General features: G+C 41.0%; 1 protein-coding gene across 5 annotated transcripts in view; it reads right to left on the bottom strand.

Annotated features, from left to right (window-relative positions):
• LNX2 (ligand of numb-protein X 2) overlaps positions 1–15349 on the bottom strand; it is a 59820-nt gene that overhangs the window by 21130 nt on the left and 23341 nt on the right. For 4 of the 5 annotated variants that reach the window (XM_071434004.1, XM_071434008.1, XM_071434009.1 and 1 more), the window contains exon 2: positions 5372–5896. In XM_071434004.1, the coding sequence (XP_071290105.1) occupies positions 5372–5772 (401 nt within the window). In that variant the 5' untranslated portion in view covers positions 5773–5896. Of the gene's footprint in view, positions 1–5371; positions 5897–13305; positions 13337–15349 lie in introns of all 5 variants that reach the window. The other variant, XM_071434006.1, reaches the window with a different exon arrangement.

Raw genomic sequence — 15349 nt, 5'->3', positions numbered from 1 at the left:
TCAAATCTTAACCCTGGCAACAGGGGAAAAAAAAAGGAACAATCTCCAACATCACTCACTTCTGCAGCAACACAGCAAAGGGTAAATGCTCTTGCAGAGAAAACCTTTTGTCTGCTGGGAGCTCTAAAAGACATGCTCTCCCACAGTGATTCTCCAGAATTTAGGACAAAACCACCCCAAGCTGTGTGTCCTTGCTGTCCCTGAACTGCTGTGCTATAGAAGTGGTGATTTCTCAGCAAAGAGGTAAATGAACAGCTGAAAACCAACACTGTCACAGAACCATGCTCCAATCCCTCTGAGCCTGACAGCAAAGTCCAGCCTTACTGGACTACTTCTGTGAGCCAGACACTTCCTTAGGTATCTCCTACAAACCACTGCGCTGTTGCTGACTCTGACTCAGCCATCTCACGAGGCCAGAGGAGCCCAAAGGACCTGCATGAGGTGGCAAAGCACACCTTAAGAGTTTGGGGCTTTTTTAAGCTGTGTCAAACCAGGACAGCACAAAACTCATCCCTGGAAGTGTCCTATTTCTGTCAAAGCCTCCTAAACCACAGCCAGGTCCTCCTCCACCCTCCCTCACACAGCACATTCTCCCATCATTACCTGGCAGCTGATGAAAGTCATCACACAAAATACAAATAGATTTGAGGTTTATTTTGGCCAATGATGTTTAATTATCATTTCAAAAGCTAGTACCAAGAAATCTAAACAGCACACCTACTCAGTTCAGTGGAATCCCTTTTGTGCAGCACTGTTATGAGGCAAAAAAGGGCAAAACCCCACAGATTTCCCCCAAATTAACCAGTAATTGTTAATTACTGAACTGTGAATTTCAGTCTAGTACAGTGCAACTGCATTGCCAGGAAAGTAGCAGTCTAGTGGAGACATTAATTCATGGGATGCCAGCTCCTAGGTCATGCCACCTACCAAACAGCATAGCCTTGTATTGGTACTCAAGCACATCTATACGGAGATTTTTTCTTTCCACTTGCAACATAAGATTTTTGTTGGCAGTAAGAATGTATTACTCCCAAACAGCAAAACCATACAGCAGTTGTAACAGTTAAGTGCCAGTAAATCTCCAGAGGTGCACAATTTCACTAACACCAAATATGTGGGATAAAGAGCATTTTGGACTAAACCTTGTAACACGTTATGGACAAAGATGAGCATCTCGTGATCGAAACAAACTTTAAAGATAGGATTCCTTTACTCACAAAAACAATCTCATAAAACAAATTGCATAAATAAGGGCTGAATTCAAACTTAGAGAAATGGTATGTCATATCTACCTATAAAGCCAGAACATCTTGTCTAGGAGCAAAAACAAAGGGAGGATTGTTTTAAGAATTTTTAGAAATTCTTTAATTTCTTTCAGGAATCAAGATGCTCAAGAGTAAGATTCAAACTCCAACTACTCTGTGATAGTACAACTACCCAGCTGAAGCAACACAGTGATATTACTTAATGGGAAGACTGAAGGGCAGTTATTCTAGCGATGTGAAATCAGCTTCTGCTTATATTCAGCTTCTTCCTCTACCCTCTTCAGTACCAGCTTCTGCTCAGTTCTGGACGGTGACAAAGTACAGCTTTTACCTTCAATTTTTCTTAATTCATATCAGAGAGAGAAGAAAAATGGATCTTTTTGTTTGGTGGGTTTTTGTTGTTTTTTTACAGCCAAGTCTGCTGGATTTCTCATTTAAAAGCTGACTTCTTGGAACACTAGCAGCAATCCCTCTCTGCTGATAAAAAGAGCTTTCATACAAAATTAAGATGTAGTTTACAGGGTATTTCTGCAAAATAACAGTAGGAGCTTGAAAAACACATTTGCTCACTGACTACTGAAAAGAAAGAATTCATTGTAACCTACGCGATCAGCTTCTGCCCAGTTTAATGGTTTGATAAAAGCAAACACACTAAATAACCTCAAACCAGCTGCACTAAATCATTTCCCAAGCAGGAGCTGTATTTAAGCAAAGAAGCAATCCAAGTGCCTTTGCTATTGCTCATAAAACTTTGCCAGCAAAGTGACCTTAAGCAGTAATTCTGGTAAGATTTACAGCTGCAATTCGAAGTAAAACCCGGTGTGGCTTTGGAAAGTCAAGTGTCTGGGTCTTAGTTTCTCTTTTGACAGGAAAAAAAAAAGAAAGGGAAAAAAAAATAAAGTGGGGAAAGTGAGGCACCAGGAGTTATCTAGGTTTGGGAATCAGAGAAGACTAAGCCAAAATAAGAGTGGTTTTGTTGTATAATTCTCTCTCCCACCCAACAATGTGAGAAGCTTACAAGGAGTCAAGCGGCTTCAGAACAACCAGAGAGAGATTGTTTACCTTTCCAGCAATGGCTAGAGTCCATATGGCATGTGAAAGACTATGAATTTGTTGCCTCAAAAGAGGGTTAAATCCCATAGATTCTCTTCACTTCTGGTGCTCTGAAGTGCCAGGCAGGGACAGTGCCTGCAGCTAACATGGGAGAGGGTGGGAAGAACAGGGCTCACCAGCACTGTCATAAACACCAAAATAACTGGGATTGCCACGATTTTGAATGATGAAGCTCTGTATATTTACAACTTGTCTTCCCATGGATTTTGTTACTCTAAATCCATATATTAAGCATGCTGAGCGACACCCAGTGAATAGCTCAATTGTTTCTTCAATTCCAAAAAAATGCAATCCTATATAAAGGTCAAACTTAATTTGACATAAAATTATCTGCAATGTTACCCAGTTGGAAAAATGTCTTCATCCAAATTGGTAACTTAAGCTACCATAGGGAAATACTGGAGGCAACAAATAAAGCCCAACTAAAAAGCAATAAATACAATACTCAACCCTCTCATTATAATACAATAGACTTCTTTCACCTCTGAATAACCCAAAAGAATTAACTCAATTAAAATCATACACAGAAAATCTCATTAACTTCTTGTCAGATTTTCTTCTCATAAATGTACCTTTGATATTTAGAAATCACAGAAACACAGCATTAACTAGGTTGGAAGAAACTTTTGAGACCATAGAGTCTAAACCATGACAAAACATCACCATGTCAACCAGACCATGGCACTGAGTGCCACATGCCATTTCCTTAAACAACTCCAAGGAATGAAACTGACACTTACTCTACCAAACACTAGCAAATTTTCTATACCAAGTGACTGAAAAACATGACTCATATGGTTCTTCCCTTTAAATCATATTACATGCACTGTGTTTAACTTTAAAAACCAAGTTTGCAAGGGAATGTAATGAAACTCAAGAGTTTGAGAAATCAAGAATATTTTCTTTGTGCAATGAGGTATCCTGGAGTGCAATTAGTGACTGTGAAGTAATCAGGTTTGTGTCTGATGCCTCTCATCTCCTTGTGGGAGCATCTTACAGTAATTCTCCTTACACTCTGAGGCACCTGGTGGATACAACGACATTTTCTTCCAGCTTTTATGCTCAAATGAAGCTAATAAAAAAACACTGGAAAACCCAAGTGTGAAGGTTTTTAGACAGTGAAAATTAACCAACCATACTGCTTTCTTCAGAAACACAAACCATCTCATGTAAAGGCTTTTTGAGACTGGTTTATATTAATCAAAGCCAACAATTAAAACAATACTGAATTTTGTATTTCTTTCCTAAATGTAATGATCAGTAGTAGAAGTTTACTGGATTCACTGATCCATATAGAATTAAATTCAAACTATGCAGTTGCTGCCATCATTTATGCCAGCAATGGTAATTTATAGGTGGTTCAGATGTTTGCAAATAAACTTAATTGAAAACTGTAAATCACCATATATTCAAAATGTGTATCAGCCAAGATAACCAAGACAACAGAAGGAATTGAAAATGAGCAGCCTTCTGCAACTGAAAGCTTTTTCCAGCCGACAAACAGAAAAAGCTTGTGACTCAGCTCACTTGAATTCCATAATAACCTTGTGCATGAAGTAAATGGATATTTTTTGTATACTTTGAAAGTACATACATAGTGTTCTATGTACAAATAAATTGCATGACCCCATTCTAAACAGCTCTAATATCACTCAAAACTACGTCAGCTAAGGAAAAAGGACTGAAGAGGTGAGGGATATGACAGTGGGAAAGCAGAAGATGAATCAGATACTTAGCGGTAGTCTTGATAGCATTTTGCCTTTTATTAAAATTGAATCAGTTAAACTTTGCCTTTTATTAAAACAGAATCATAAAACATTTAGGCCTCCTCAACACCCTCAAGTCATCGTATAGATCAGAAACTACTTGCCACAAGCAAACAAGCAAGTGCTTAAACTAACATGGAAGCTATGTGGAGAATTTAAAAAAAAAGAAGATAAAAACCTAGAGAGAAAGGCTCCTAATTAGCCCCTGTACCTTCCTGACATGGACACCATACTACCACAACCAAACACAGCCAGGAAGCTCCATGCTCACCACAGTCCACAGGGCTGCGGCATGTTCTGCATGTCCTCCCAGCCTCTGAATCCCCAGAAGCCTTCAGGATGTGTGGAAAAAGGAAGAGGGCACACTGGAAATATGAGTGTGAACAAATAGTTGCCAAGGCAGGTGGTCTCTGTCCTTTTCCCCTTCTTGGCAGAGCACTTGCCTGCAGGCACACCTGCACCACACACACGCTCCCAATCTCCTCTGCAACACCACTCTCCATGCAAAGATGGTCTGCAAGAGTCTCCAAAGGTACAAAGACCAAGACTTGGAAACAAGCCCATGGAGCAGGTCCATGCACCTCTCAAATGAACCTGTCTGGGTGGTCACCAGTGTCCCTGGACTGGACTGAGGGCAGGCAGAGAAGGTCTGTAAGTCCTGAGAGATACCATGTCCATCTGCCTACCTCAAAGCAGAATCAATTCTGATGTAACTGTTCCTGATGAAAGTTTAACATGTTCATAAACACTTCTAAAAATGAGGACTGGACAACTGCTCCCTAACCATGCCATGCCGGTGCCTGACCATTATAAAGCTTTTTCCCCTAAAATCTGAACTCGATCTTCTTTATTCCTACTGCAGACAGTTTGCACATTTCTAATTTTCCCAGTCCCTCAGCCTTTTTCCCCCTACTGTAATCAACCGCCACAGTATTTTATTTTTTTGATAAATAATTTTCTTCAGACCTCTAATGATCCACATCATTGTCCCCATGGCTGCCACCAAGCAGTCTTCACTATTTTCTGGTGTGATGCACAAAAAAGGGGTAATCCAGTGCATTGCCTGTGCACAGCTACAGACTGACCATTTTCTAGGGTCTTCTGCTGTGAATTTAAAAGCCACACCAACTCTCTCCCACTCTTCCTGCCCACAATCTCTACTGCTACACAAACTGACCACAAACAAGCATGTAGGGAAAATGCAACACAAGCACCTGCAGCGCTCACCTGTTTTTAAGATGTGCCGCCAGGTCACATCGCTGCATCACTTCCTGACACACAGAAGAGAAGGGGCACAAAACAGAAAGCTTGTCTAACAGTTTATGAACAAGGATGCTGGATTTCTTGCAGAGTTTAAAATGGAGTCTTTTTCGATCTAGTGGGCAGAAATCCTTCTCCTGCAGAAAGTTCCTTAGGCACTTGTAGCAGAAAGTGTGTCCACAGGGAGTGTCCAACGGCTGCAACAAGGGCTGAAGGCAAATGTGGCAGACCAAGTCATCATCCACTTCGTTCTGGTAGTTGTAGAGATGGTTCTCCCTTGTCCAGTGCTGCTGGCCACACTCAAAGCACAGAGGGTTCAAAGAGGCATTCTGCTCCACTGCAGCCATGTCGTCACCTGCAGTCCCCATTTTACAGCTAAGAAGGCTGACGGATCCTTCTCCTCTTCCTTCTCATAGGATGGGGATGCTCATGTAAAGCTCACAGAGCAGCAACTTCTTCCAGGGTTACTTATATATGCTCTTTAGTCATTTTCTGCAACAAACAAAGAAATAGAAATTATTCATTTTGCAGGAAATATGGAAGCTCTCTTCAAAACATTAGACTTCTGGATTTACCAAAATACAACACCAAGATAGATGAGGGGAATATTCCTGTTTTCTGTAAGTTTGTCAAAGAAAAGAACAACGAAAAATCTACAAATACGAATCCTTTTATAACACAAACATTTTATGGCTTCATAAGAGCTGGTGCAGTGCAGTGTCTTCACCTGCAAGATGACCATTTTGTGACAGCAAGGACACCACATAATGCATTGTTACACTAGAAGCGTGCAATTAGCATTTGGCACAAAAATACCCTATTGTGAAACGATGGTTATATGATCAAATAATTGTGTTCTTTAGTATGAGATAACATTTTTAATCTGGTCCTACTCTGTTTTCTGGATTTTGACTATACAGATTATTAGGTTATTAGTAATGTTCTAAATACACAGCACTGAAAATAACAGCAAACAGCTTAGCCCAGTTCATTCCATTAGTAATATTGCAAATATTGCAAACCTTATTTCTAGGTTTCCTCTGCGGATTGCTACACAGTAAGAAGGACAGATTCTATCCAGTATGCCCCATCTGATTTAGTACAGAGGCCAGTAATAAAAATATGGAATAAACTAATCATATGAAACTACTGGTTTCAAACAACTTACTTGTTTTGCTTTTTACCTAATAAAGTTATAACACACTCAGTGTAGCAAGAAAAGACTCTAGGTCTGTCACCATGGGATTTATTTTCTAAACTTTTCATGTTATTAAACTTTGCCCCTCTTAAAATAGCTGCTTGGGCAGGAAGTTGTGCAGCCATCAGTCTGCAATTTCAAACACTAAATCCTTATCCCTCCCAACCTTATTTACCCTTCTCTCCCTTACAGAATCACACTGCTTGATGCACATAGCATGATGATTTAGAAAATAAAACAGATTTTCTCACAGTCTTAAGGCACCTCCATATTTGTTAGTTTTGCTAAATGTTCTTACTTGTGGGAGGATAAAAAAAATCAAATTAGAACAATGCTTACTTTGTACCTAAATTCTTTACTGCAATTCAGCAAGCAACGCTCACGACAGAGACTGTTTTGTAGCAAAGTAGTAGAAAAGATAGAGAAAAATCAAAACTAGCAGTCTAGGTATCAGCCCATCATCTGTATTTCTGACTGCTGAAATGTACTTCTAACCATATTCTAAAGTTCATGTCGAACACACGCATTTCCTCATGTCTTACTTTTTACGAGATTCCCCATTTTGATTTTTGCTCCTTAACCTCACACAGCCAAGCACAAGACTTGGAGCACATTTTACAAGGATTATTATATCCTTTGACGTAAAAAGGATTAAATAGTAATTTGTAATCCAGGCTTCTATTCTGCCATGGAAATTGATGCTCATCGTTGCCCTGTCTTGTAGTAGATAATGTGCACCTTCTGGAAAGGATTTCACATGGGAAGAGCATAGCAGCTCTTTGTTGCTGGAGACTAAGAATGCAAAATGAGACCCCAAAAGAGATTAGTCAAAAAACAGTCGTAAATATATTATGTAAGAGCTCAAAGATTGGAGAGCAGATAAGGAGAGCAGCGCACGGGGCCCTCGTGCTCAAACCAGAGCGCTCTCTCGCTGCATTCGTGCTGCTGGATTAACGCAGAAGGGATGAGGCCCATCTAATGGCTGGTCTTTATGTAATGCAAAATAAACCAGATAAATGCTCTAGAAAAACACAGCACTGAATTGTGACTTTACCAAATTATTTTGTCAGTCAAGGCAGGGGAGGAATACATAGCACGAGTTGTATTGAACTTGGGGGTACCTGCAACACCAACAGGTCCTGCAGAGCAAAGTGACACACAGAACAGGCAGCAAACACCACTGTACGTGTGCTGCCCAAACTGTAGACCTGTACCTACTACTGACTACAACCAGGACTCTTCCTCCTTCTCCAACCAACCAAAAACCCAAGAAAGAACCAAGTCCTGATATGCAGAATCACAAAATATTCTGAGTTGGAAGGGATCCATCAGGATCATCAAGTTCAACTCCTGGCCCTGCACAGGACACCCCAAGAGTCACACCATGTGTCTGAGAGCATTTGCCCAAAGCCTTCTTGAACTCTGTAAGCCTTGGTGCTGTGATCATTTCCCTGAGGATACCATTGTAGTGCTCAACCATCCTCTGGGTGAGAAAGCTTTTCCTGATATCCAAGCTAAACATCCCCTGCCTCCGCTTCATGCTGTTTCCTTGAGTCCTGTCACTGGTCATGAGGACTGTGGATATTGGTACTTGCCCCTCCACTTCCCACCATGAGCATGTTGAAGACCATCATTGAGGCTATAGAAAAACCCAACATCATTCTGTGCACTACTGTAATTGAGATCCAGTCAGGAATCCTAAGTGTGACCATCCCAAATTGACTTCCTTGAAGGCTTCTAGAATTTCTATCCCTTGAAGTCCATGTAACTCACATGGCAGTCTGTGACAGAGCATGAGTCAGTGCCATACAGTAAATATACCCATGAGATAGTTTGACATCTATAACTGGCTATGGTCAAAGAAATCTGCACCTCTCTTTCAGGAGGTTGTAATTAATCCTTTTTTGTGTTAAAAATTTTAACAAGTTCCTTTAGATTTTGAATAAAATGTAAAACCAGAGAAGAGTAACCAGGCATTCACTGCCATGTAAAAAATTACAATCACAAGCCTTCTCTCTTAGGAAAGGTATACCCAGAGACAGGCTCTGTTTACTGTAATCACAAGAGCTTGACACAGGCAGTCACTCTATTGCCACCACTGCAGGAGGTGAGCAGACACACCTGTTCCTATGGCTCACCCATCCCAGGGTCTGAATGCTGCTGGTGCAGAGACAAACCCGGGGCTGTGCTTTGCTGCAGAGGGCCAGAGACAGCCTCTTCCTGGTGGCAGCTGACATTCCCTCAGTGCTGCCACTGCCCTGGTAACTTAAATCATCAATAAATGCCATATAAACTATGCCCACCACCTCTTCTGCAGCTAATGTGACCACCCTTCCACACCTCTCTGCCAGCAGAGCTGTGGAAGAAAGAGATAGTGCATTACAGAATGAAGATTCAGAAGAAATCATGCCATCACAATGAAAACCCTAAACCAACAAAAATAAATACCTAAAAATAAAGACACCAGAACCACCTGAAAAAAAAAAAAAAGAAATTTAAAAAAATCAAGATTTCTTTACTTTCACACTGCTGTGCTGTACTTGGGGCAAGCCCATTCCATGACTGAGGAAACAATCACCACAATTTTTATTGATCATAATTATGATCAAGACATTTTACCATCTCTTCCCAGTGCAAAATGTCAGTTTATTTACAAAGTTCACAAACACAGAGTTTGTGGTCTGAGCAACAGCTGGGATGACAGGTCAGGTCTAAATTTCCCTGATGTAAAGTACTATATCCCTGAAATCCACAATACCAGAGCACTGCCATTTATAATACCCTACTTCAACCCTCTTTCTGCATCCCTTATATTATTTTCTCTGTCTCCTATCACAGCAGATCACCAGCTCCACAGGATGATAACAGCCCAGGAAAGCTGCAAACAGGAAAAATAACCAGAATTATAAAAAATATGAAGTGGGTAAAAGAGCCAGCCAGGCCTGTTATTCAAGTCATATAATTCACTAGAAAATAATTTTCCCAGGACTTCATTAAAACAGTCAAATAGTGCAGGTGGTGCCCTGCTTTCAGTTTTAAATTACAATCCACTTGGGAACTGGGCAAGACTGGACACCAAACTGCAAATTTTATGTGCAAATTTTTATTTTAGTTTTTTTAGTGGAGTCGGCACAAAAGTGATTTTAGACTGAAAAAGACTGCCTTATCCTTAGGTCTCCTCTAGTTCTGATTTATTGATGCAATGAACATTCTCTGGAGAAGCTCAACACATTTTTACAAAAGCATTAGATGTCAGGCTTTATACCGACATCAGATTTCTTAATATTTATTCCTTCTGTCTGAATGGGTGCTATTATAAAAAAAAAGAAAACCACAAGCAAACTGGAACTGTAGCAGTAAGTTAACCTTTTAACTGTAGTTGTCTTTACGTAGTCACAAATAGTTAACACTAGTTCCAGTTTGAAGTTAATGGTAACATGTATTTTGCAATTAATGCTCTCAGATTTAAGCAATCTATTTCTAAATTATCTTATTAAAATCCTAGAGATTTACAGCCCATTAACTGACTCTTCAAAATTTTACCAAAAACCCAAGTATACCCCAGAAGTAAGCAACTATGCAAAATATCCATCTTAACAATTAATATCTTTTAAAATCAACTTTAATACATCCCATTTTTTTATTTTGTTTACTACTGTCTATGCAATTTTCTCAAGCAAAAGCAAATGTCAAAAGAACACCTCTGAGATGAATGACACCCCTGTTCCTTTGGAGGACTCTATTGTCTCTGTATCCCAAAATGGCTGGGATGCAAATCTCAGTTCTGCACCTAAGAACTCTCTAACCAGGGGGATACATTTGCACTGAGATCTATCTAACCACTGAATCAATGATTAATTTCTTCTGTGTAATTTAAACCAGCTGCAAGTGAAAAACTGTCCACCTGTATTTTCCCTTTGATTAAAGGCCACTGGGCATTAGTTGCTTCTTCTCTTCATCTCAGAGGAGATGAGATCCCAAAATTTTGCTACCAGCTGGCATCACAGGAACACCTCAGTATATAACCCGTCATTATTCCTCTCCAGTGTGGCAAGGGAGCATATGGAAAAAATTGTAACAGCTATTCAGAAGATTTGATGAGGCCCTAAATTCAAGCAGTCCTGGCCTGGCCTGGCCGATTTGACCTTGAGGGGTAATATGTAACACACACTAATCAATAACTCTGAACAACAGCACAGTCATCCATCTTGGATTTCAGGAAAGGTTGGCTTAATTTTAAAATGTCACAGGATTTCCACAATCTGTTCTCTATGGACAATAGTCCCTGATTGCCTAAGCTAGCTAAGAAGGGTCTCATAATTTTCAAATTCCCCTGCTTTATTCAAATGCCATGGCTGTGAACAGGATCTCTGAGCAGTCAGGAGTGTTTGACATAAGCCCCAGGAAAGAAAAACTAGACAGTGGTTAAACCCATTGCTTAAAACCACATCATAACATTAATTAAACATTAGTTCTTAGTTCCCAGTGCAGTATTCTTCACAGGAATTACAGCATCAGGCTGATGACTTGTAACTGTTCTCAAAGCAGACCCTAGCTTAAGTGAAAGTATAAAAGATAGAAGAAATTAATAAAAAAACATAATGAGAATAAATAGCTAGCAAACATCACCATAGGGGAAATTGTTATTTCCCATCTCCCAATAAGCATGACCTAGCTCATTAGATACAATCTCTGCTTTAATATAAAAGCCATATAATAAACAAGTGAAGCAGTACTAGCAACATGTATTGACTTTACAATATCCACGTAAATTATACTGATATCCAAAGGCTGCCTTCAAACACCAAATCCCAATTCAATCCCTGTCCAAGTTTATGAGGCAATAATCCTGTTAGACTCCCCCTCTTTTGAAAATGCAAACAAACTAAAGTTTTGACAAAACATAGTACCTGGCAGCTCCGAGTCAAAAATCTACAAGAGATGGACAGGGCACAGCAATTTCTGCTATCGCTGCAGCCCCACATGCCAATTACCCAACACACCTATTTTTTGTGCTGATGAGCAACCTCTTCCATGTTTTCAAGTTGTTCAGCAGAATGACTGGAATTTTTATAGTCAAACTAAATAATATTGCACCTGAATGGTGACTTTGTTCCACTAAACCACAACCAGGCAACGCTGGGCTTGCAGTAAAACCATCTCTCCAGAGATTATTTTTTGCCTCTGTGTTAGTCTTTTTGTTCCATCAAAGGAATGCCCTCCCAGACAAGGAGTCATCCTTACACCAGGTCTGATGTGGCACCATCACTGCAAAGGCAACAGGTCGCAGGTGATGATTGTCCTTCCCTGCCCCAGGGGTGAGGGTTTTTATATGCAATTCCTCAAAAAAAAGTGCACACGCACTCCCTTGCTGGGTATTTTCACAGTCCAGCATTTTTCAGGGACGCGACATGAAACCCTGCATCAATCTGACAAATAAGGAGCATTTAGGAAAATTAACAGGACCGCAAGTTGTGTTTTGTATTTGTGGAGTGCTGCGTTTCCGTGGCAACTGGGGGCTACAGGCTTTAATTACCATCACAGCGTTAAGGGTCCCTGCTGCACAGGGGGGTGAGACGCTGCCAGGCAGGGGCACCACAGAAGCACTGCCTGCCCTCCCCTCTCTGCCCCACAGCCACCTGCAGAGGTCCAGGGGATCTGAGCTACCAAAGGGATGTCTGGAATGGGGAAACCGAGGGGCAGCTCAAGACTGACCATCCTTAGGAAAGATGACGGATGACACCCATCTCCCAAAACCACCACCAAAAAGCCAGGGCTGCTCGACATCAGGGGATGACAGGATGAAAGAGGGACTCGGTGCCCAGAGATAAAACAAGTGGGCAAAAGGTTTTGCTCGAACAGGGAAAAATCCTGCTGCAGCCATCTTCTATGGCACAAATGGAACGGCTTCTATTTTGGGACCAGGAGATTAAAATAGCTTTACTTTCGTCAAATTGGTCTCAAATGAGACAGGGAAGATAAAGACTGTGACTCTATGGAGGTTCCTACAATGAAATACCCATTCTTTACAGAAAATACAGAGCTATATCCAATAAATCATCTCAGCATAAAAGAAAAGGAGACAAGTATGAATCTCTAACAAAGACACAGCTACACATCTACAGACTAAATTTTGCATAGTCCTACTGAACAAGAGCAACGCAGAAAAAGGAGGAAATATGACACACAAGCCAAGCTAGATCAGAGCCACCCAGGTTTGGATGGCTAGTCAGATGTCCTGGTCGGCAGAGAGCACAAACCCCATCAAAGAACTTGAACTTGCACCGTCTCTTCAGCAGGCACTGCTACCCACCCTATAAAAGTGTTGCTCAAGTATTTGCCTTTCCCTGCCATCATGTTTCGTAAGACAAAAGGTAGGAGCTCCCTTTACAATTTGCAAGATCTATTTTCTGTACGTACACTGAATGTTCTGTTAAGTGGAAAGTGAAGTGCCTGTTTTTGGGGGCTAACCCCACTTTGTGTCAGAAAATCGCCCCATGCTAGGAACAACACAGGACAAGCACTTGGGGAGTTTAAGATGCTCCCAGGACTCTCAACAACAGAGCAGGTTTTAGGCCTAAGTGTATTAAAAAAACCTAGAAGAAACTTACAAGTACCTAAACTTGTTTCTGGATTTTTTCAGCAGTGAAAAAGTAAATAGAAAGAAACATAATTAAATAGAAGTGAAAAAACACAGACTTACCTGCCAGGAGACCCGAAGACAAATTTCCTTCCTAGCACAAAAAGAATAAGGAAAGCAATATTTAATTACTGCTGCTGTAACAGGTGGGCTTTTATATTCAGTGGAAGTGAAAAAAGTACCCCAACGGTCAAAAAGACAAGGAGACAATTAGTGAGGCTTTCTTCTCACTGATGGAGCAGAGGAGAAGAGCAAGAAAGAGTAAAACATTTGCTTATCCGCCATGGATATTTTCTGCCGTGCAATCTGTCCACCAGCCCTTGCCATATGTGCCACCCTTTCTGCTGGGAGAGATGAAGGCAGCAGAAAGCTGTCCATCAAGATGCTAAACCTTCTGGAAAGCCCTCCCCTATGCACTTTGCCCTGAAACAGGGACTTTTGTGGATGAACAGAATACACTTAACTAGATTAAACGTAGCTCATTCCTGGATATGTACAGAGAGAATTTGATTTGATTAATTCAAATTTTAAGGAGCAGTAGTGATTCAAAGGAAATAAAGGAATCCAAGACCTGTGTTCCATTTTCCCGCACTTCTTTATAACCAGCCCCATCCCTACGGGTGTGCATGGAGGAAATTCAGGGAGACAGCACTGGGATTAATAATGAAATGGCTTTGATGACAGAGAGAAGCTGGAGGTGGAGGGGTGGAAAGGATAAAAGAACTTTCTGAATAGTTAAATTGTAGGACTTAACTAATTTCAGAGAGAAACACCATCCCATCTCTTCCTTCAGGCATATGCCACCTTGCGTAACTGGTTACAGCTGGTTTCCCCCATCAATCACAACTTGAGTGATGGGGAAAGCTATTTTCAAAGGTAAACTATGCTGTTACTAAGCAGTTTTTTAGCTTAGACATAGGGTGAAAAAAATGAAGCTACCTCCTAAGCTAACAAAAACCTCCGATCTCTTTGAAACCAAGCATTTCTAAGATCTGCGCAAGAAAGAGCCAAGAGGACACGGTTTAGAGACAGCTAAGATAAATGATAAGCTACACAATGTCCTCCTCCTGCAGGAAAGGAGGCAGAGTCCTCTGCAGGAGTGAGTGACCATGGCCTGCAAGGAACCCATGACAACCCATGGCCAGAGAAAGAAACTTAAAAGTACAGCAGAAAGAGCCCAGATAATGGTCTAGACTTGGTCTGGAGCTTTCAGCCTCAATTTTCAGCCTCAACCTGCCAAACCCCAGCAGCTAAGGAACATCACTTGGTGAGCTAAGGCAACCCCTTAAACCCGTCTGCCCTGCCTAGAGACTGCTTATTTTCTCCCTAATGAAATAAAACAAGTATCATCACATCAGAACTCTCAAAGGAAAGAGGAAAATAAGAGCCTTCTTGAGCCCATAGTCAGAGTATTTAACTCAGGCTACCTACACACAGGCCTAACTACAACTTGCCCATGAGCAGGGGTATTGCCTGAAGAGCGACCGACTCACCACCACAACTGCCCCACTTGGTCTGCAGCCCAGCACAACCAGGATCAGGGAAAGCTGGACTGGCACTGGCCACCCCTTGGCAAGCAGGTGACTCATTCACTGCCCTGGCTGAGCAGTCTCTACTGGTGCCTGGGAATTATGTTAGGATGCCATGCACTAGCCGACACTTGAATTAACTGCACAATAAAGACAATTTGATTCTTAACACTTCAGGATGATGGCTGTGCCTCTCCCTATTGAGTCTGCTGAAGACATTTCACTTTGCTGCTGTACATAACTTGATTTCCAGTTAATTTCCAGGAGAAACTTTCTTTCTGATACGTGTAAAAAGATTCTTTTCAGAGCCAGCTGCCTGACCCAGCTTTTATAAAAAAGGCAGAATATGACTTGTGCAAAATACCCTCATATTATTTTGTAGGATGCTTTTCATAAATTAAAACCTTTACACTGAGACCTTCCAATTAGGCTACCTGTCATACTGCAACAGATGTACTCTGTACAGATACTGAAAATAAATGGCTCCACACATCAGCAAAATTTACATAATAAGAACATGTTAGATCTAGAAGTTGTAGCCTTAATATATACAAATATTATATTAAATAAAGCCCATT

The sequence above is a fragment of the Agelaius tricolor genome, unplaced genomic scaffold (genome assembly GCF_023055355.1).
Source record: "Agelaius tricolor isolate 1412-34295 unplaced genomic scaffold, bAgeTri1.0.p SCAF_9, whole genome shotgun sequence".
NCBI lineage: Eukaryota > Metazoa > Chordata > Aves > Passeriformes > Icteridae > Agelaius > Agelaius tricolor.
The sequence above is the reverse complement of the archived record's forward strand: the minus strand, read 5'-3'. Positions and strand labels throughout refer to the sequence as shown.